Source organism: Phaethon aethereus (assembly GCF_964289735.1).
Source record: "Phaethon aethereus genome assembly, chromosome: 1".
In the NCBI taxonomy this organism is placed as follows: Eukaryota; Metazoa; Chordata; class Aves; order Phaethontiformes; family Phaethontidae; genus Phaethon; species Phaethon aethereus.
In genome coordinates, this window is record NC_138575.1 from 153,793,314 (window position 1) to 153,816,266 (window position 22,953).

General features: G+C 40.9%; 1 protein-coding gene across 1 annotated transcript in view; it reads left to right on the forward strand.

Annotated features, from left to right (window-relative positions):
* The window catches only part of GRTP1 (growth hormone regulated TBC protein 1), a gene marked incomplete at both ends in the record, with an annotated part of 42,445 nt that overhangs the window by 14,061 nt on the left and 5,431 nt on the right, over positions 1-22,953 (forward strand). The window contains 2 exons of the mRNA XM_082003832.1: positions 4,034-4,158; positions 7,405-7,501. Coding sequence (XP_081859958.1) covers positions 4,034-4,158; positions 7,405-7,501 — 222 coding nt within the window. The remainder of the gene's footprint in view (positions 1-4,033; positions 4,159-7,404; positions 7,502-22,953) is intronic.

A 22,953-nucleotide genomic window follows, 5' to 3' on the forward strand; every position in this document is an offset into this window, starting at 1 on the left:
ACTAATAAGCTTCTCTGAATAGAGTTAAACTATTAGTGAAGCCTGGGAATTTTTGCGTGAGTATAGGGCATTTAACCATGCAAGAGCAAGGGGAACAGCAGTGTCAGCTCTTCTGGCCCTCTGTAAGAGAAGCTGTATCAGGTCCTATCCAAACAGCTTCCTCGTCTGGTCTTCTGTCTACCAGAACAGCTAAAGGAAGAACTGAAGGAGTAAAGTGTGTAGTGACACTTCCTCAGAATGTTTTTCCTTGTCTCCAGTTATCTGTGGTTTGGCGAGTTCCTGAGTCATATGCCGCATGTTTGTAGTTAGTAACACTGGATGGGGAAAAACATTCACAAAAAATCCCTCTGGTTGCTCCTTTTTCATGTCCTTTACCTTGATCGTGACTTTGCAGGTTTGTGCTGTCTTGCTCATAAGCATCTCCCTCCAAACTAAGGAGCAATAATTCACCTTGCTTTATGCTGTGTATGGTAGCCATTTCATACCTGTGATCTTCCTTTTTTCTATTCTCTTCTGCAATTTCTCCAATTCTGATACCACCTTTTGGAGATAAGGGGAGCTAGAATTTATGTGGGTGCTTCTCAGATTTATATGGTGGCATTGTTCTTTTTTAGGAAATCTTAACCCTGTTTGCTTTCTTGATTGCTGCAAGCTATTGAACTGTTACTTGGTGCTGGCGGTGGAGGTTGTCAGACCCAGTTTCTCTAGTTCTAGTTGATACCAAACTTGACCTTAACTTAAAAAAAAAAAACAAACCAAAAACGCCTAAACCTCCAAAACAATTTCTGCTTCCAGGTGTTGCAGGGAAAAGCTTGAAGATGAGTCCTAAATATCCAATTATAATAAATTTAAAGGGTATATTATTTTTAGAAGTTGTAACTGATGAACTAACTTCATTATTCTGGAGGTTCACAGTGCAGTTGTTGAATGCTTGTAGTTGGCAGTTGAGGTGAATTTTTGTTCTGCTCTTTACTAAGTAAAATAAAAAAAAAAAATTTACCTGTCTGGAAGCTATTCAGAGCAGATGCAAGTTACAGATGTAGCAGTAGCAAAGAAGTGACCGAAAGTGGAGTAGATGATGTTAGTTGTAAAAATACTTGTGTAATTTACGGGGCAGTGTGTCTGTGAGTGGGAAGCAGCTGGATATGAAGGTAAGAACAGAAAGGGTGGGATAGCAAGGTTAACTTGCAGGTGCCTGACTTTTGAAGTACCCTAAATATGAAAAGCACAAGACTGATACAAAAACAGTTTTCTGGACTGCACATTTAAATCTCTTTGCTCCAGAAATAGCATCAGCAATTGTTATTCCAGGTACATAAATAAATGTCTGTTTTATAAACTGAGGCTAGCGTGGCTTTCTGCCTATGTTTTTATTATTGAATAAGTGGTAGAAATGTTGCAGAAACAAGCCAATGGTCTTTTCATGGTTGCTGCAGAGAGATGAATCAACAGAAAAAAGAAAGCTCTTGGTTTTGTTTCACAGCAGCATAACACTGCCACCTCACAGCACTGAAAGATCATCTGAAAAAAAAAAAAAAGTATTGGTATTTAATCTGAATTTACTGCAAAGTAGTAGCTAGTCTTTTCTTTGTGGCCTTCTTCATGGTCCCATGCTCCTATACCTAGTTTGGTTATAGCCAGCAGATTTGCACCCAGCCACAAGCTGGTCATTGTTTTGGGGTTTACCTAGCAGTACAAAGTTCTAATGATCATTTCCCTGCTTGAAAACAGTTCTGATGTGTTTTTTTTTTTCTTTAAACTGGACCAGTTTGAGGCTGTGTTCCTTTGGATACTAATGTCTATCAAGAATGATGTAGGTTAATGGATAGCAGGTCAGAGGGTGGGCTGTGTGGAGGGGGAGAAGGAGGTGTTAAGACCTCTCCTCTGGGACAGATGTAGTAAAGTGGGGCTAAGTGCTCAAGTCAAATCAACATCTCTCACTTGCTCCTGCCGTTTGCTGCAAGTCATCTCTGGCAGTTGTCTTGTAGTGTGGTAAAACGCATCAGTTTGTGTGAGCTTGCGGTGCAGGTTGGCTTCCCTCACCTTGCAGTCAGAGGAGCCTCAGAGCTGGAGGAAGAGGGAGAGCATGCAAATGGAGCAGAAAGGGGAGGATGGAGAGGAAGCAGGACACCCTGCTCTTGGTGTGCTCAAGATGATAATCTGGCACAAGGAGTCCTCTGAGACCATGCCCCATATCTTTTATTAAGGGTAAAGACTTCTAGCTCTTGTTTTTGTTCTGTGCCCCTCTCTCCCCCAGCTAAAATACTGTAAATAAATAAAAAGAAAACTTTAATATCCTTCATAAAATTAGGGAAGACTTCCCCCAATCCTTGTGGGGAAAAACATGCTCTGCAATCAGAAAGCAAATTGGAGCTGATTCTTTCAACTGCAACCCAAATTGTGAAATTAAAAGTGAGTTCAGTTTCAGTAGTGTCTGCTCTGTACATGATGGACTTTTCCTACTGCCCCTTCACCTTTATTCTAAATAGCTGATGGGAAGAGCCATAACTGAAATATCAACATTAATATTTTCTCTAACATCCAGCATATACTTTAATAAACAACAAATTCTGATTATGCAAATACTATGCTGCTCTTCTTACCAAGAAGAAAAAAAAAAAAAACACAAAGGTATTCTATAACTGGCTGTTGCTCAAGTCCTTTTAAAAATTGTCTTTTTCCTTGTGTTTTTCTTTTCAGTCACATGAGAGGTGAAGTGAAATATTTTCCTGTCCTCCCATTTCTGTAAATGATTTGTTCACTTTTAAAAGGAAGAAGTAGTGATTAGTATGATAACGTTTAAATGTTTGTGATTTCCATGACAGTAGTCATGATTTTGAGGGGCTTTCTTCCTTTGGTTGCTTACAGCTCAGCTTTGTGTCAAAGCTGTAACAGACAGCTTTATATCTGTTTTCCTTTATGCAGGAAAAACTGATAAGAAGTGATAACTCTTAGAATGTAAGTATCTATACAGTAATGCTCTTATGGAATCTAATTTTTTTTAACTTCAAACAGATTTTTTTTGTTGTTAAATATAACCAAAACAACTGTTCATAATTTATGAATAAGTTTTGGGTTTTGAAAATCTTAAAAGTTACTTTTGGATAGGATTTTTCTCCCCAACTTAAACTTCTAAAAATCAGCTGCACAAGTCTGGACTAGTGACCTTGGGTTCCCTCTTTATAGAGTGAAGCAGGCCAAAAATTAACGCTGCTTGTTTCCTTCCAACAACTAAAGGCAGTTTTGGGTGACTAGCTCAAACTTGCATGTCTAATTTTTAGACCTTTGTAAGGAGAGATGAGTCCTACTATTCATGTTTGGTCTGGAAGAAATGAATGTTTTGAAATGTCAGTAATTGCATAGTCCTTACTTGGTTTAGGACTCAGCTTGAAGTACATGGGGGTGTGCTCTGCTGCTTGCATATCAAAAATCACTCAGTGATCTTGCACCAATGAAGCAACAACTTTTCTCATGATCACTTAATGGAGAAATTTAAGAAAATTTTTAAAATACCATGATTTTAAGTGGAAGTCACCAGCTGCAGGAACAAGACTTATTTTTAGCTGTTTGGGACTGTTTGGTAGAAGTTCACTGAATAAGTCAGTTGAAAGTTCATCAGATTTGTTACAAGACTATGCTTTCCTAGAGGCACAGCTCATTTCATGCCACTTGGTTAGATACATTTGGTATGTGTTGTTTCTGTCAGTCTAAATGTCTGGTTTGCTTTCATTTTAAGACTTTGCAGTCACGTGTTGAGAGTCCAATCTGCAGGAGAATTTCTTTAGTCCTGCTTGAAACTGATTTCTGTACACTAATAGAATTAATCTTTCTAGGAATAAATTATCCTTGAATGCAGATAGCCTTTTAGCCAAAATGGAGGTAAAGCTGTTTCTTAAAATTCATCCACCAAAACTACAGTTTTAGTGAGACATAGTGAAGTTTCATTTGTACTTCAGAAAAGCTGTAAAAGTTTGTTTGGAAAATGAAGGAGGGAATGGCTCTTAATTTTGGTCTTTTTTTCCTTTTTGTCCAGACATGAACAGAACATTTCCAGATAATGTAAAATTCCGCAAAACTGCTGATCCCTGTTTGCAGCATACACTCTACAATGTATTGGTAGCGTATGGGCACCATAATAAAGCAGTAGGATATTGTCAGGTATGTAATCACTGTTTCTTAAACAACGCTGAATTTCACCAATGGCAATTGTTCTTGTCCACTGGAATGTGTGCTTTTAGAAGCAGATCCACAAACTTCCTGTTTTTAAAATGGCCCCGGGAAAGGAAAAAATTAATTGCTTCAGGCAAGTTCAAATGTCCTTGTGAGTTTCTCCACAGCCTTTTTTGTAGCTTACTTGATCGTGTTTGGTTCCATTCCTTAGCTGCAAAATAAATGTTTTCTCACACGTGGTTGTATCAAGATTAGTTGCTTTGCAGAGAAAGTGAGCTTGCCTTTCCCTCTTCCTCCTTCCTGCCACCTTTCCCAAAACAGTCCTTGGTATGTACAAGAATCATCATGAGATCTTGGTTTCCTTTGTTTTCATGGTCACATTTTTCAAAATGCAGGAAGATCAGTGTTCATGCGACATCACGTAGCTGTGGGGGTGGTAGCATTTATTTGGTGCCATCTCCCAGTATAGACATGCAAGTAGGAAGAAAATGTTTGAAATTCAACCTGCTACTGCTTAGATGGCAGCTCAAAAAACCGTCTGTCAGCACTGCCAAGTACTGTAAAGCTTCCTGTGGGACACAAAGAAGATAAAAGTTGATTCATGACAGTCAAGTACAGAGAGGCCATCATTAAGGATCATAAAGGAGCAAGACTGTCATGAGCAAAATACATTTTCAGTTCACTTAAGTCCTCTCATCTCTCCTCCCTTTTCTCACCAAGGATATGTGTGCTAACCTATACCTCATGTTAGTTGAGGAAGTTAGTACAGTAAATGCAACTGTTCCAAAGTTAAAATAACATGAATTATTTATTGAAAACTGGAGAGGAGAAGACTTAGAGGGACTTAAACCCAGACTGGAGTTACTAAAAAAAATTCTTTTTGTGTATCCGAACCAGCTTTAATACAGAAGTTACTTGAAGAATGGGAGTAAAAGATGAATGACTTTTATTATTTTCAGTATTATATATTTATTAAAATATAACTTTTAATATTAAGAGAATAAAAGAAGGGGTAGAATTATGAATACTCTTTCGCAAGTGTCAGGCTCCTATTTAGAGGTAGTTATACCCACAAACACACACAACTTCTAAACCATGCTAGCTTCTACCCAAAACACATGTCCATTTGTTACCAAAAAGTTTTGGTATATTAACTGTTTGATCAGTGTGATAATCTTTGCATTTTAACTTGGCATTGTGAACGCTGGAGAGGGAAGACGACAACTTAAAAAGCCTTACATGATTTCTTTTCACCTCTGGTCTCCTCACAGGATGAATGTTATCTTTCCTGGCTAAATAATTAGAACATAAACCAAAGGTCAACATCTGCTTTCCAAGGCATGTCGTAAATCAAGCAAAGTTTCAGGACCTCTACTGCTAGTGAAGCAGCAGACTCATCAAGATAGATACAGCGATGCAATACTGCATGATAGGAGAGACCCTCTAAACACTAGAAAACTCAGAGTGAAAAATGGAGAGTTTCTTTCAAGTGTTTTGCAGAGCTTTTACTGACTGAAGGCTCTTCAGGGAATGTTTTCATAATGCTAGTGCATTTGTGGTACTTACTGGCATGTAAGTCTCCCGTCTGTGAGTGTAGTAGGCTTTGCCTTGTCATGCTGTGACAGTGGTACGGTGCTGCCTACCCTGGTAAAACCTGCAAAATTCAGTGTCCTGTGAACATAAACTCCAGAGTGGGTTTTTGTGCATGCTATGTTAAAAGCCAAACAGTCTCTTGTCACCATAGATGCAGTTACTAAGCTAACTGTCAGCATGGAAACAAATAGTTGCCTTCCTAACCAGAAGGCCAAGCATCATGTAAAGTCTATCCAAGCCATTTTTGTAACAACTGCTGTAGTGACACAAAGCTTGAAAATGAAACATTGGAGATGATGTAGTGTCCTAATATTTCCATGCTGTGGGAGTGTTGCAAGGCCTTCTGAGATAGGATGGGTGAGTCAAATCTGTTGAATGCAAGAAATGAGATCTCAGTGCAGAGAGGAAGCTGTACCTTCCAGAGGCTGCAAGGGGTGTTCTTTTTGGTAGCTGTCCTCTGGGTCACAGCTGTAATTGGCAGCACTGCAGGATGCCCAGAAACAGTGGTGCTGCCTGTGGCCATAAATGTGCTGGAGAAGTCTGGCTTGGAGGGACAGAGAACATGGAGAAGGCCAAAGAAAGGGATGAAACTGAAGAGGGCAATATAACCAACAGCAGCCTTCGTAGCCTGTAAATATTTAAAGATAGCTTTCTGTTAGCTTAGGAAGACTTTGGAGGTGCTTGCACCTCAGAGGCAGCTTTTGTATGTTGTCCCACTGATGTGCTGCCTATGTTATTATAGTTGTCAGCTTGTTTAAAGTATGGAAAAGACATACTTTAAAAAATGCTTAAGAAAGTGGACTACTGTGCATGTAAATCAGTAATACTGCCAAAACTTAGCAGTGTTATGGTGGGTACAAGAAAAAAGTGCCTGAGACAGAGGCAATGTGTTTACAGGGAATATCAGTTTGTAATCAAGTGTGTTCTATATGTCACTCCTCCAGTCAGAGAGCATCAGTAATGGTTACGAAAATTGCAGAGTTGGAATTTGACCAGTGATGACTTGACTAACTTTTCACAAATTCTCCGGTAGCTCTTCCAATCCTCCCACCCCCTGGTGTTTACCTTATGTTTGCATGTTGAAAGGCAGGAGCTATATTGGCCAGTCATCGACTAGCTTGTAGAGTACGAGAGGTATTATGGAAGCAAATGATGTTCATGCAAGCATTTGATGAGTTAAGCAGCAATAGCTTGTAAAAGCTGCTGGAGCTGCAGCTTTTTACTAAAGAGTGTGTGGGTCAGGCATTCTTCTTCTGCAGGCGCACTGCCTACCTGCAGGTGTGTTGTGTTTGTACTGCACATCCAAGACAGCTGTATTTTGGTTCTGGTCAAAGCAGTCTTCATTTACATTGGGACAGGGCTCTGGGATTTTTTTTTTTTTTTTTAAAAGGAAAATCGAAGGTAAATTATAGAGTACTAAGCTTTTTCTTCTAATTTTCCTCTCCTTGATCTTTGTTAATAATTCTTGTAGCTGTCGTCATGCTGGTTTAACAGCTTACTCAACTGGTAACCTGTATTACTAGATTTTGTTTAACATGGCCACTTTGTAGAACTGAAGTAATTTAGCCCTTAATCAAAAGAAATAAACCAGAAACTCTTAAGAAAAATGTATGCATCTTAAAACCCTTCTTTCTATTTCAGGGCATGAACTTCATAGCTGGATACCTGATTCTTATTACAAAGAATGAAGAGGAGTCCTTTTGGTTGCTAGATGCTCTTATTGGAAGAATATTGCCTGGTATGCTAAAAACACATATAGCTGTATTCATATATTGGAGCTTGGCTTGTATTTTATCTTTGCATTCTTCTTCATTTTAAGAGGTTTTAGATGTCAAAATGGACTTGCATAGACTGAAGATTTTCTAGGGTGCTGCAAACACAGGGCAAAGACACAACACAGGCAAAACTTGTCTGTTTTGTAGTTAGACTTTAGTCTTGATGCAGTGGTTTATGTGTATGTTAATTTTCAGCCTTATTCCTCACTCCCTACTTACATGTGTTAGGTAGGTGTCTTCCTATATGAGTATGATGCTGGGGAACAGGACTTGGCAAAGGTGTCTGGGTTTGGCAGTTCTGATTGCAGGAATACAATATGAGACACAGGTGAAGCAGTGGTCACAGAGCCGAGCGAAGATGGGACATGTGCACAGTTTGAGCACTGAGCTTAACATAGGAATTCCCAGTGCCTTGGCAAGAAGCAGCATGAGCTTTCTTCAGAGGTATTTGGCAAGGTGGTGGTAGTTTCTGCTAGGCATGGTAGTTTCTGCTGTCCCCTGCTTCTGAGTGGGGATACCTTGGGCACTTTACACATTGTGATTTTGCACCAAAGCAAACAAATGCTAAAATCCCTGTCTGTGTCTGTATAAGAAGTTCTTGTCAAACCTCTGTTATAGTCAATGGTGGTCTAGCCAGACTGGTCAAAAGAGTCTAGAGGGAAATTCAGCACAGCCTAAGCTGTAGACAATATCTACATCTGGTCAATTTAGTAGCTGTCTAGATTCCCTTGCCTGGATCTCTGGGTTTGCAGGAAGTGTTTACAAAACACATTTTGCACCATGTTTAAAACCAGAAGCAGACATCAGGCACAGCTATATTTTATACTCCTATGAAATAGATTTGGGAATGTTCTTTCCTGCGATTTAATTGTAGAGGAAGAATGGTTTCATTGTGGATTCCTGTTAGCATTGCAGAGGACTGACCACAGCTATGCCCTTTAATGTAAAGCCATACTCAAAATGGAAGACTAATTTGCTTTTGAGCAGATTTTTATCCCAAATGGTTGGAGGCTGAATTCAATACTACAGTGTCATCTAAGCACTGGTCAAGGACATTGAAGTTGATACTTTCATTTCTGTTTCATTTTTTTGTTTGTTTGTTTAATCTTAAACACAAACAGAAAAGTATATAATTTTTGGTGCCTTACTGAACAGAGGGGAAGACATTGAAAAAGAAGGAAAAAGTCTGAGGGAGTCTTTTAATGCTTTTGAGCGACTGTAAGAAATTACCTGTTATGCTGAATACACCATGTAGGAACTCAGGTTTTCCTTCCATATGAGCAGAGTGGTTGGACTTTGCAGTCTGAAAGAGTAGACACAGGCAAGGAGCGCTATGACTTGTTGAATCAGTCTGCAAATATTTGAGGTTTTGCAGCCTTGAAGTTTACTTTCAAGCTATATAAATAGTCTAAAGAAATCAACTGTCTGTTGCTTTTGCTCAACCTTGAGAGCTATAAGCTGTGCAAACAGGTAGGAGGCTTGAGGGCTGCTGTCTGCCGCATGACCTGCCGCTGGCTGACATGGGTGGATGTCTTTCCATTGACACCACTGTGTGGGGGACAATGCCCTCAGTAAAAGGCAAGTTTCATTGCAAAGTGATGTGTCGCAATTTTTTATGTTAATCTTTTTGATAGTCTTACATGTTTTTATGTGGGGCAAGGGAGTAGATTCAGAATTTTTTATTCATTGTTTTTGGTAGGGAACTTACTTTAGTTTGTCATAAAACCTTTAGTTCTTGTATATACTTCCTTTACACTTTGCTGATACCTATATGACTGAAGTTGCTCTTATTTTTCCTTCTTAGTTGTTGAATTTATCTGACACCAGTAACATTGGTGATGAGAAGAAACTCATAATGTGAAAAGCAATTACTGTGTATAAAAAGAGATGTACATTTACTTGTTATAGACATATTTTTACTACCCTGTTTATAGATATATTTTCACTACCCTGTAACAAGAGTCTAGTTACAGACTTTGGCCTGGGTTCAGCACATCCAATACAGGCATCCCTCTGAGGTGCTGAAGTTAGAAACGTGTACTTGAGTTTCTTTTGATAGTCAGTGGGGAAGGGGATACCTGATCAGAGCTGCTGATCTGAATACGCCCCTTTCCCCTTCACAGTCAGTTTTAAGAGAACTTGAGGCATCCCTTCCAGTTTGGGTGCCTCAACAAGAACCCAAGTTAGGTAGCTTGAATCTTTTATGCAGTAGAAATCTTTATATTGAGTAATACAAGGCTTTATTGTCAGAAAACTTGTTGCTGATGCTATTTTTTTCCCCTTTTATTCCCACTACCCTCCTATATCATGCTTGAATTGTACATTTATAAAATTCAAAGCATGGTGGATAAAATTATTGGCCTAATTTCAGTGAAATATTGTGTGTTTATATGTGAGAGAGAGACAATCAGGCAGGCAGACTGTATCCATAAAGAAATTTACTCAGGTAAGTAAGTACTGCCCTTCTGTTAACAGTGCAGGGTACAGCACATTTCAGTTTAAAGCCCTCTAATTATTTTTGGGGAAGCAGAGAAATATTGTATATTCTCTAGGTCTTTAGAGGGAAAATTAGCGATCATTTTTTGTTGTATGCCAGCAGCTTGATTAGCCAACGTTTTTCCTTTAGTTTTGTTGCTGATGCTCATCTCTTGATCTGTTTGCATTATAATCTACATGTTTTCCCCTTTCATGGCAACAGATATGCCGCAAGGTCATGTCCTCATTTTAGAGTGTGTCCTGTCGATGCCAGTAATTGGTGGTGATTTAGGACAATTTAGAAATACCTTCTCTGCCCTCTGCAGTGTCCCTGTGAATGCTTCCTTCCCCCTGCCCACAGGCATTTAATTACACTAAACAACTGCTCATGTACCTTGATGCTGACTGATTCCCCCCCCCCTCCCCCCCCCCTTTTTGGTCAGCAGATGAACCAAACCAGCCACAGATCAATGTCATTGATTGAAAAATGTAGAATGTGACAGATGGGAGCATTAGTGGCAGCTTTTTGGGGAAGTGACAGAGAAAGGCTCCCTAAGATATGGCTCACCTCCCTACTTGTACTGGTTTTTAGGTCTGGGTGGAGGTATGTACCATAGGATAGGATGTTGTGACTGCTCCACCCACTGAGAAGAAGGGACAGCTTGGGAATGGGACCCCATCAGTAAGTTTTCTGGCTGAATTGTTGTGTTACATCCAAATGGAGTTAGCACAGCTGGAGGAGCGAGCCAGCAAAAATGACTGTTTGGTTTGTTGGTATGTGGAGTTGTGTGCATGCCACTCATCTGGCTGAACGTGGCACTGCTGGGTGCAGCTGGGTGGGACCAGAAAGATCCTGCTACTGCCAAAGGCAAGCCTGTAGTCTGGTGCCTGTTGTGTCTGTGAGCTGCTCAACCAGGGATTTGGAGGGTTTAGGAGCATATCTCATTTAAACACAGCAAGGGGGAAGAGAATTATTTGTTTAACTCAAGTTTTGGGTGTTACCAAGATCTTTTATTCCCAGGTTGATTCAAAACAGATGGCTGGAGCAGACAGTATTGCCCACAAGAAGCAGTATGGATTCAATTTGAGCTGAGAGTGGATGTGTCTGCAATTTCTATTCAGCGTAGCTCTAGTGTTTTTGTTCTGTTCATAGCTCTGGTTCCTGTTGAGATTTTGTTTTTTTTGTTCTGTTGAGGAAATATTGGGGAGGTTGCTTTAGAAATCATCAGTTAGGTGGGAACTTTTAACTGGTTGCTCTGGTATGTAATTTAAGTACCATATTTGTCATGGTTTACATATGTGTGATTAAACGGTGAGTTTAAGAGAAGAAAAATTGACAATTTAAACTCACTTTAGTTATGCGTATATATAGCAGAACAATTTATTTTTTTCCCTCCACTTCAGTGGTTCTCAGTGCAGCAGTGTTTATCAAGCTGTACTAATTAGTCTAGCAGACGGTTATACTGGAATTATTTACTCTTACTGAAAACCAGTTGTAGAATGACTCCTCTAATGGTTAAGAGAGGTCTTATGATTTCTGCATTAGCCTGTTCATGGCCAGTTTTATGTCCTTTTATTCTTGTGCCCATGCTGACTTTTGGGGGTGAAAAAAGTCCTCCTCTCTCTTGTGCTTACATGTCATGTATTTGTAGGATGCACTCAATGCATTTTACAATTCTTTTGTATTACTAAGCTGCTTCAGTCAAGCTCTTGCATGAAACCCTTCAATGTTCCTGTTTTAGCATAATAATTATTTTGTGTGCTCGTTCCTGTTCAAATGGATTTATTTTATTTTTAACTTGATCGCAATGGCATCCTTTTCTTTTTTTTCCAGTGGTAAATTTGCTAGTGCCTTGTGCAGTGGTATTATTCCTCCCTTTTCACAACTGAAAGTGTTTTATTTGAGAGAGAGAAAAACTGTAGGATATCCCTTACCTCTTTTTCCTTGTGACACAGTGGTTTTGATTTGTGATCTCAGCAATAATGCATGTGCTATTGTCCCTCTCTCATTGTCAACAGAAGCTTTTTTCTGTGGCTTATAGGAATTCATAACACCTTTTTCCTGAAATTTATTTGCATGTTCTTGTCCTTGTTATTTTAAATATCATCATCTCTCTTAATCCAGTCTTTTCACTATGTCACTCTGTTGTGCCTTGTGTATTGACATGGGACAGTATCTCTCAGTTTTGGATTGTTAACAAATACCAGCTTTTGCTTTTTCTCCAAAGTTGTTAATAAAAATCTTACATTAGGCGTAGCCTACAAGCATTCTTCAAGGACTAGTCTAACAACCTTCCTTCAGCCTGGTATTTTTTAGCTTTTGTTTTTTAAAATTTTTTTACCCACATGTACTGCCTGGTAGTTTATCAATAATTAAAAATAAGAACAGAGTTTTGAATGATGAAACAGTCACAAAAGTAGTAGACTACACTGAACTAACTGGCATTATCTCCAAGGACACAAGGTACAATGCAAGATACCACTTTGGTGGGTAGCTTAGTGACTGCCGTTTAAGGAAAATGTCTGCATGTTGAGATAATAGATAATCTAACATATTTCTGGTTTGAGCTTTCTGTGGTTCTCAATTGTATCAGCCATAGGCTTGCAGGTACTGCTGCATAAGAGATTAGACATAGTAAAAGACATGAATATTTGAACTGAATAATAACATAGTTACATATAAAATGCTAAAATGCTTGTATATTCTTCTCTTTCAAGTGATTCATGTTAGAACATTCTTTAAAGTCCCATCATACAGACTTCCAGCTTTGAAGGGAAGGGCCACTTGAGAAACTTAGAATGCTGTACTACCTTTACAGTATTTTTATTTAGACTGCTTGCTTTTAGTTGCAGTTAAGCATGTATTTATTTTGTTCATATGGCTGAATTTATTTTAATACCCTGATTGGGAATCGCTGGGGAACTTCTGGATGCAGAACCCACTAGGCAGCTGGGTCTTTTAAGACCTGCTTCTCCAAAGGGGAGCGGAACGTTGTTTCACCTGAAGCATTGTATTCAGCTGCACAGATGAGACGCTTGCAAGACCTGAATAGTAGTAATGTTGAGCTGAATTTGCAGCCTGTGAAGGAGACCATTGTGATGAAAAGCCTGTTGTTTCACAGAGAAGACTTAAGTACCACAGACATGTCTTTGGTGTGCAAAGCTCCTAGCAGGGTTATGCATAACATGCATGACCTCATGTTTGCAAAGTAGTTTTTGATAACCAAGCTTTTTTTTTTTTTTTTTTATAGCACCATCAACCCAGAAAGTTTAAGCAGATTAATCAGTTTTGGGCTGTTTGCTTGTCTTCCTCCTCTGGCAGCACCCAGCTACAGGGCCATGAGCTGGCAGAGTTCTCGCTCATCCTTAGAGAGTTCCTCTGTGATCGCATGTGAAGGCGTAGTAATGTGCACCTCCTGAAGTATCGCATCACGTCTACCGCTAGGAGAGATGGACATTCAGCTGGTAGGCTGAATAATTAGAAGTTTTGAAATACGGGATTCTGACCTGTTTTACTGTTAACCAGCAGCCATGATGAAAGCATTAATCTTTGAACATTAGAGGTCAGTTGTATTTACCTAGGAATTAAGCGTGCGATGTCCTGTTAAGCTGAAGGTGGAATGTAGGAGTCATCATGTGCCTGTATTTAGAAACCATCATAAGCCTGAAATGCTTATTACTTACAAATCTGAACTGCTAGGGGATTTGGGAGACTTAAGCAAGGAAGGAATAAGTAACTGATGTTTTTATTCTTTAAAATTACATGTATATTTATACTTCTGGAATAATTTATTTCCTGTATATATTGTATGCCTCCTCCCCCCTACCCTGCCGAATCACAAGCCTCATCAATAATTGAACAGTCCTCATGAGGTTCAACAAGGCCAAGTGCAGGATCCTGCACCTGGTTTGGGGCAACCCCCGGTATCAGTACAGGCTGGGGGATGAAGGGATGGAGAGCAGCCCTGCTGAGAAGGACCTGGGGTTACTGGTGGATAAAAAGCTGGACGTGAGCCAGCAATGTGAAGTCACAGCCCAGGAGGCCAACCTGGGCTGCATCCAAAGCAGTGTGGCCAGCAGGTCGAGGGAGGTGATTCTGCCCCTCTGCTCCATTCTGTTCTGGTGAGACCCCACCTGGTGTCCTGCGTCCAGCTCTGGAGCCCTCAGCACAGGAAAGACATGGACCTGTTGGAGCGGGCCCAGAGGTGGGGTAGAAAAGTGGTCAAGAGGGATGGAACACCTCTCCCATGAGGACAGGCTGAGGGAGTTGGGGTTGTTCAGCCTGGAGAAGAGGAGGCTTCGGGGGGACTTTCTTGCGGTTCTTAAAGTTCTTTCTTCCAGTACTTAAAGGGGGCTTCTAAGAAAGATGGGGACAGACTTTTTAGCAGGGCCTGTTGCAGTAGGATGAGGGGTAATGATTTTAAACTGAAAGACGGTAGATTTAGACTAGAGGTAAGGAAGACATTTTTCACAGTGAGGGCGGTGAAATGCTGGCACAGGTTGCCCAGGGAGGTGGTAGATCACAGAATCATTAAGGTTGGAAAAGACCTTTCAGATTAAGTCCAAACGTCAATCCAATACCACCATGCCCACTAAACCGTGTCCTGAAGTGCCATGTCCACACGTTTTTTGAACACCTCCAGTGATGGTGACTCCACCACCTCCCTGGGCAGCCTGTTCCAATGTTTGACCACTCTCCCAGTAAAGAAATTTTTCCCTATATCTAGTCTAAATCTCCCCTGGTGCAACTTGAGACCATTTCCTCTCATCCTATCGCTGGTTACTTGGGAGAAGAGACCAACACCCACCTCACCACAACCCCCTTTCAGGTGGTTGTAGAGAGCGATAAGGTCTCCCCTCAGCCTCTTCTTCTCCAGACTGAACAACCCCAGTTCCCTCAGCTGCTCCTCATAAGACTTGTGCTCCAGACCCTTCACCAGCTTTGTTGCCCTTCTCTGGACACACTCCAGCACCTCAATGTGCTTCTTGTAGTGAGGGGCCCAAAACTGAACACAGGATTTGAGGTGCGGCCTCACCGGTGCCGAGTGCAGGGGCACGATCACTTCCCTACTCCTGCTGGCCACACTATTTCTGATACAGGCCAGGATGCTGTTGGCCTTCTTGGCCACCTGGGCACACTGCTGGCTCATGTTCAGCTGGCTGTCAACCAGCACCCCCAGGTCCTTTTCTGCTGGGAGATGCCCCATCCTTGGCAGCATTCCAGGTCAGGTTGGACAGGGCTCTGAGCAACCTGGTCTAGTTGAAGATGTTCCTGCTCATTGCAGGGGGTTGGACTAGATGACCTTTAAAGGTCCCTTCCAACCCAAAGGTTCTATGATTCTGTGATTTAGTAGGTGTGCTGGTAGCTGAGTAGAAATCTTACAGTTTTATCTAAAACAGAAGTTTCCTATATATGACAAGAATATACATGTTGTCAGCCTTACTTTTGTGAGGAAACATGCTAACATAGCTGAAAATCTATGGAGCAAAAGGACCCATAGTACTTAAAAATGCTGAAGGATATTGTGTTCCTTGATAGGGCTGTACTCACACTGGAAGCAGAACCTGAATGACTTATTCCACCCAAAAAAAGTCATGTATGCCTCTTTCCTTCTGGCAGGCAAGCCTTGCATTAATATAATTTCATTATGTTGGACTTGAGGTGTCTTCTGTGGTACTACTCTGGATGGGACTGCTGTCTGTGCAGGCAGTGGTATTTGCCTGTTTATCTCCCCAGTAAATCAAAGTTTCATCCCTTTCAAAAGCCACCAGCAAAACAAACTTTTCAAATGAAATTTTCGTGCAATTAGGACTGATCAAAGGTAGAATTACCCAGCTGCATACAAAGGAGGAAGGTCGGTAGTGTGTTGGAAACAGAAGTGTGGGTTTGGGGGAAGAGGGGTTGTCGTTGTTGTCCCCCCCTTTTTTTTTTTTTTGAACATGTAAAAAACAATTAGTGGCCAAGCATGCAGCACAAGGCTTACTTAGTTTGTGCTGTATATTTTATCAGAATAGCCATGTTGGAGGGATGTGGTTGTTTTTTTTGTTTTGGGGTTTTTTTTGAGTTTTAGCTAATGACTGTAGTTGTGAAAGCACTAATGTGCACATGTGGTATTGCAACTATAGTTTTGACAGAGCTGTCCCCTTGTTAAAGGGATTGTGCTCTTTTCTGCCGTGCTGAAGCAGCAGAGGTGCAAAGCTAAAGCGAGTAGCTTATTTCATTCCTTGTAGCAATTTTTTTTTTGCCTTCTAATCGTCAGACAGGGCTCTGCATGTTCAGTTGCAATTTTAATAACGCAACCTTCCTGAATATGTCACTTTGACAGCAAGCAGCATAATATAATTGCTGACAAATGTATAATGGGGTTATAGGTATTCAATGCAGATCCTAATACAGAGTTTCGTATTTTAACTTGTAAATACCGGTAAGATGAATTCATATACTTGAAGTCCTCCATGTGTTAAGTACCAAGACTCATAAAACTGGAAATGTAATTGGATTTGCTGTACAAGAAGCCAGCTGAGGAAACAGTAGTATCTCCTCCCATTCCCATTGCAGCAGACTCGTTTGGCTAGAGCTCATCTTTGTGAAAGGTCCCAGACTTGGTCTGAGAGAAGGACCCTACCACTCCTCCTAGTAGTGCATTCAAACTATAAATCACTCTTCTTAAAAATGCTTGCTATACTTTTTATTGGAATTTGCCTTGTTCTAATTTGTAGGTATTCCTTCTTTTGAAGACTTTTTCTTACTATATTGAAAAGCCCATAATGCCTAGAGTATTTTCTCTATGAAGTGGTCAAGTTTGCTTTTCATTTTCCTTGTATAAATTCTGCAAATAGAGAAGTTCCTCACAGAGCTCAATTTTTGTAAGTAGTGTTTATAACCTTTTCTCTCACATCCTTTCCAGTTCTTCAGCTTCGTGCCTTAAATGTGAATATCAGAGCTGGATGCCATTTTCTAACCTCAGTTTTGCTAATGTCATATACAGAGATGACATACTCTCTCCTTCAACAGTGAATATATCCGAGGATTACTTTGGTTTTTCCTGAGCTAAGATATGCTTACTCCGGATTTATTGTATTTGCAACTTCAGATACTGCAGAGTTGTTTATTTTGAATTGCTCAACTGTATTGTCAAGTTTTGTGTTTTTTTTTAATATGGCATAGTATGAAGAAGCACTGACAGCAGCCTTAGAGAGTGTTTCAAAATGTAGTATAATGCATACGTAGCATGGGTGGCTGCATAAAGAATGTGTTTGTGGAAGGAGATGTGCACAGTGGTAACTTTTGTCTACCTAAATATTCCAGAAGTGACTTTGAGTTTCAGAGAGGTGCTTGGGAAATACAACCTTGGTTGTTTCATGTGTTTTTGTGTTCAGAAGACTTGAATGCTTTACTAAGCTTTCAATTTATGGCTAGTAGAGAAGTCTTATTTGTTCCTCTTACAGTTTTAAAACTTGTTGCTTCAAGATTAGAATTAATTCTCATTCGCTTCTTCAAGCTCGAAGTAAGAGGACTGTAGCTTTCATTCCCCTTCTCTTCAGACTGAAGGGTTGGATTGGTTTCCCTCTCCAAATATCAGGCTAGAACCGTATGTGTCTGCCCAGCTTTCTGTTTTGAGCCTCCTGCTTCTGTCCCAGTCTTTTAAGTAACGTGCTCAGTAGTTCCCGTGGCGTGACTGTGGTGTTCCTGTAAAGAGCTGAAGAAAATATAACACTGGGGTGGTTCTTAAGTGTGAGAGAATATAAATGCTGTGGAGTTTTGCTGAGGTGTTAAGAATAATCTTGTCAGTGCAGTGAACTGATAAAATTGCTATTCTTCTTAATCCTGTAGAGGAATTAAAAAAAGCCACAGATCCAGGAATCCTTATTCAACCGAAGTCATCAGTCATTAAGACTCAGTGTACAATTGTAAACTCTTTTTTTTCTATTTTTTTTTTTTCTTTTAAATTTGTTTCCTCAGCAGGCGTGATAAGCAGTTGTGGTAGTCTTCAATGCTTGTTTGTGAATTTCCCCTCCGTTTGAGGAGACTGGTGTTAAAAGTCTGTCAGAGTGCTTTGTGAATTAAAAGCCTTGGCTCCTGGGACCATCACCAACCCAGTAGGCTGCAGCCTTCTCCAAAGCGCGCAACTCTTCAGGCTGGCGCAATTCACCAGGTGCGACGACGGGAGTCAGGCCAGGCCGTTTGGAAACGGCCGGGTGGTGAATAACCCATGTCCGATGGTGTCCATCAGCTCACTGATACTATGAATAAACCACTGTCCACAACAGGAGCAGTTCCAGTGGTGGTGGATATGAAGAGGGGGGAGAAGGAAGAAAGGAGAATCGGCCAACAGCATTTTGCTCAGAGTTCTATGTAATCTGTACAAGAGTGCTTTGGTAGCTATAACTTTAATCTAGAATATTTTTTAATGATGCAAATGTCTTTACTGAGCAGAACATGAGAGAGTTAGTATTTAAAACACAAAACAAAAACCCCCCAAAAATCCCCAAACCAAACCATTAGCCAGTTTCATTCTCCATAACTAGAAGGTCTGAAAGTTGCATTTGTGCTTTGTAATGTGCTGCCAAGTTCAACTTGTTTCCCTGAGAGGTTACACACGGAGTCTTTGTTTCTTTGTATTTCATCTCTGCCTCTGTCATGTCTGGAGAGATACCATCTTTGCCTTTCTTTCCACTGACTTTGTAATTAACAAGCATCCTTCTTCCAATTTCCAAACAGTAGCTGCTACATCTGCTCAGAATCCCACTGTGCTGTGTGAATTGCAGATAGGAAACAAAAGGGCTCTTTCTGCTCCACAGGATCCATTTTCCAAGTTTGGGATCAGAAGCAAGAGATAAATACAGGCAGATGGGATTATGTAGAAACAACTAAATGCTGCCTTTTTGTGCTTGCTGAGAAGGTGTTAATAGTAAACAATTTATCAAAATACACAAAATTTATAGTAATGGTAATCTCAATATCACAACCAATGAGCATCCATAAAATGCTTGCATTCTCTTTTTTTTTTTAAGGTAGTTCTGCCATTCAAAATGAATTGGGCTTGCTTATGGTTTTTTAAAGCTAATGTTCAGTTGTGAATGATATGGCTACTGCTGGTTCTGGTGTGAGTTCAGATCCTCAGGATGGAAGTTCTAGTTCAGTTTGGTTTGATGAAGAAAAAATAAAATATGGCTTGAGCCTGTTTTGGTTTGTGTGTTTTGGATGTGTTTGGATTTTTTTTTTTTTTTTTCCAGTTCCTTGGAGGATTAGGAACTTCTGTTCTAAAAATAACACAGAGTTCAGCTTGCAGTTTAACCACATATCTGCAGGATATCACTTTGGCTAGGACATCTGCAGGGGGTCACTTTGGCCTGATACTGCAAAAACAATTGGCAATACTCTTGGTTTTTCTTCCTTTTCCTGTTATGACTTTCTGATTTCCTTCCAAACATAGGTTGTCCAGCTTTTTATGCCAGGTTCACGATGTAGATTCTTAGAAGACCCATTGCACCTTTTTGGACTATCCCATGGTAGAAATAAAATAGCAGAACATTGCCCTGCCTTCTTGGACAAAGCAGGCTGAGACTTGCCATCAGGGAGAATGAGGGAGTTGGTAAATTGTGTAGGAATAGCATGAATGGCATTTAGATGCTCTGAAGGTGGGAAGTCCTCAGAAGGGACTGCTGTGATAATCTAGGTTGACCTCTCTGTAACTGAAGTGATGAACTTGTTCCGTGTGTGTTGCCTGAAGTTCATAAACTCAGCTATAATAGCCTATCATTTTGGAAGGGAAAACTTTACACTGTGTTCAGTAATGTGCAAACAGCTAAGTTTTTCTAGTGAAGGATTACTGGAAAGGATTTTTTTCCACAAAGGCACATGGTGGAATCTGTTTCTGTTTTGAGTTGAAACGAAGAACTACATGCTTTTCATGAAGTTGGCCAATTCTGTTCATGGCAACCTCTGCTTTTGCCTGCCAGCATTGAGGCCTGCTCTGTTTGTCTCTTCTAAATTCCAATGAACTCTGGTAGCAAATGGAAGATGACATTTTTGAATGTTGCATATTGGTACAAAAATGAACCATTTTTGCTTGTTTGGGGGAGGAGGGAGAACTTTAATCCCCTGCTGCTGCCATGGTTCTCATGGACACTATAAACATGCTTTTGTGAATAAAATACTTAACTTTTCTCACAGTCATAAGCAATGTAAAACTGACTAATTTTTAATTTCTCAGTTTGGTTAAATAAATTGGATCTCCAAGAAAAATGGTTTGTCCCAGGCTGGGCTATATAGGCTCTTGAAATAGTAGTTAGAAAATGCTGAAAGATAAGCAGCAGAGCTGAGGTCTTGTCTTGGGTATTTCTATAACACTAAGAATTCATATTGTGTTAGTTCCAGTAAGGCGTATTTATATTTAACTTGGCATATGCACAACAGACTTAAAGGATTCTTTTTTAACTTCTGCAGCTCTGACTTGTGGAGGTAATTTAAGGCTATAAGAGTACTGCTTCTTAAACTTTTATTTTTGGAACCTCTTAATCTATTTGTAACAGAGAACAAGGTCATACCCGCCCTACAAGCTTTATCCTTATTTCCTGCAAATCTCATTACTGCTCTGGAGCACAAGCAGACAGTTATGTCTTAGTCCTGGACATCCAGGTAGGATTCAGAGAGGTGCTAATCATTGTGCTAGGGAGACAGTGAAATGTAGTTTCAGGAACATCTCTGCCAGATGCTGAGCTAGAACAGGTTTCAAGCTAAGCAACAGCACACCACAGCCAGTGCAGTGTTACTAACAAAAAGCCCTGTAAATAAGGAAAAAAGTCCCTTCATCTAGCCACCTGTGTCGTACAGTAGCAATAAAATACCTGGCAGGTGGTGAAACTGGATTTTCCTTTTTGCTGCTCAGCTCCAAGAAGAAGAATCACAGAACCATTAAGGTCGGAAAAGACCTCTAAGATCATCAAGTCCAACCATCAATGCAACACCACCATGCCTGCTAAACCATGTCCCCAAGTGCCACGTCTACATGTTTTTTGAACACCTCCAGTGATGGTGACTCCATCACCTCCCTGGGCAGCCTGTTCCAATGCTTGGCCACTCTCTCAGTAAAGAAATGTCTCAGTAAAGAAATTTCCTAATATCCAATCTAAACCTCCCCTGGCACAACCTGAGGCCATTTCCTCTCATCCTATCGCTGGTTACTTGGGAGAAGAGACCAACACCCACCTCACCACAACCCCCTTTCAGGTAGTTGTAGAGAGCGATAAGGTCTCCCCTCAGCCTCCTCTTCTCCAGACTAAACAACCTCAGTTCCCTCAGCTGCTCCTCATAAGACTTGTGCTCCAGACCCCTCACCAGCTTCGTTGCCCTTCTCTGGACACGCTCCAGCATCTCAATGTGCTTCTTGTAGTGAGGGGCCCAAAACTGAACACAGGATTTGAGGTGCGGCCTCACCAGGGCCGAGTACGGGGGCATGATCACGTCCCTGCTCCTGCTGGCCACACTAAGAGATGCTGACGATCCTGGCAGAGCCTGGGGCTGCGCTGCTGTTCGGGGTCAGGGCTTTGATGAGGAAGGGGCACTCAGTGGGGCGAATTCCACGTGGGATGCTGCCTGCATTGCCCTCTGCTATGCTCTCGGGCACTCCTAGACTTACCAAGGCATCCAGAATCCATAGGCAGGCACCAGGAATGACAGACTAGGCAAAGCAGATGCATGTGGGTAAGCAACAAAGGAAAGCTGAGAGGAAAGTAAGGAAAGCCTAGGACCAGTTCACAAAACAGCTTGGAAATGTGGAGTTTCAGATTGAGAAACTTAGTTTTCATCTAGATATTTTTCTGGAATTTAATAATAACAATTTAATAATAGAATATAATAATAATTTATAATACAGTATTTCATTTGTTGCCTTCCAGAAGATGTGATGAAAAGTAATATAGTGTGTGATTGCCTAAGTGTTAACATTATCACTTCCATTTGCCAATTTGAGGAATAAAAGGAAGAAATCTGCTAGGTGTTTTTTCAGGGGGATGATACATTGTCAGATGACATTCCTATAAACTGTCCTAGATCAATAAATACACAATATAATTAGCCTAACTCCCTCCCCCCCCCCCCCCCCCTGCAATTAGTGAGTGGCAGATTGGGATCAGTTACTGATTCAGGTCCATTCTGGGTCAACTGCTCAGTATTTTGCCAGATTGTTGAGAGGGGAAAATAATTAAGACACTAATTAAATGCGGATCATGCAAATCTAGAAATTTCAAAGAATTTGTAAGATAAGATAAGGAAGGCACATAAAGCTAATGTATTTTGATGGTAGGTGAATAAAAATAATTTGCTGCACAGTATCTTGTGAAAAACAGCTTTGTGGTGTGGGGGAGGATTAGGCTTGTGTAGACTTGTTTATAAACAAGGATATCATGACTTTAGGGAGAGGTTCTGGGCAGAGCAGCCAGTTATAGAAGATGAGGAAAATAGGGCACACAGTGAAACAGTGTGCAGCAAGGGAGAGCTGCAGGATTTTTGCCGAGGGGATGTTTCCAGAAGGCTTAGGGACTGGGCATCCCCAAGAATAGAATAGAACAGAACAGAAGAGCCACGCAGGTTAAACATCACTGAGCGCGTAGGCACCGAACCAAGCGACCACGTCATTTTCACTAGTGAGACCAGACATACAGACCATGAAAGGTGGCTTGAGCACGACGCGGCATCCCCTTCTGACACGCCTGCGTGGTTCTGGCTGACCCTGCGTAGCCCTGATGACTTGGTGCGGGTCCCGTGGGCAGCGTGCTGCTGGCTGTGCTCGGGGCGGGGGGCTGTACCCCCTTCGGGGGGTAACGCTGCCCTCGGAAGGCCGATGTTAGGGCTGTAAGGTTAGATCTGTGCTATCCCCTGTGCTACTGCAATGCTGTTACGTTCCTTGTAAATGATCCGTGGGTAAGTTTTGCACAA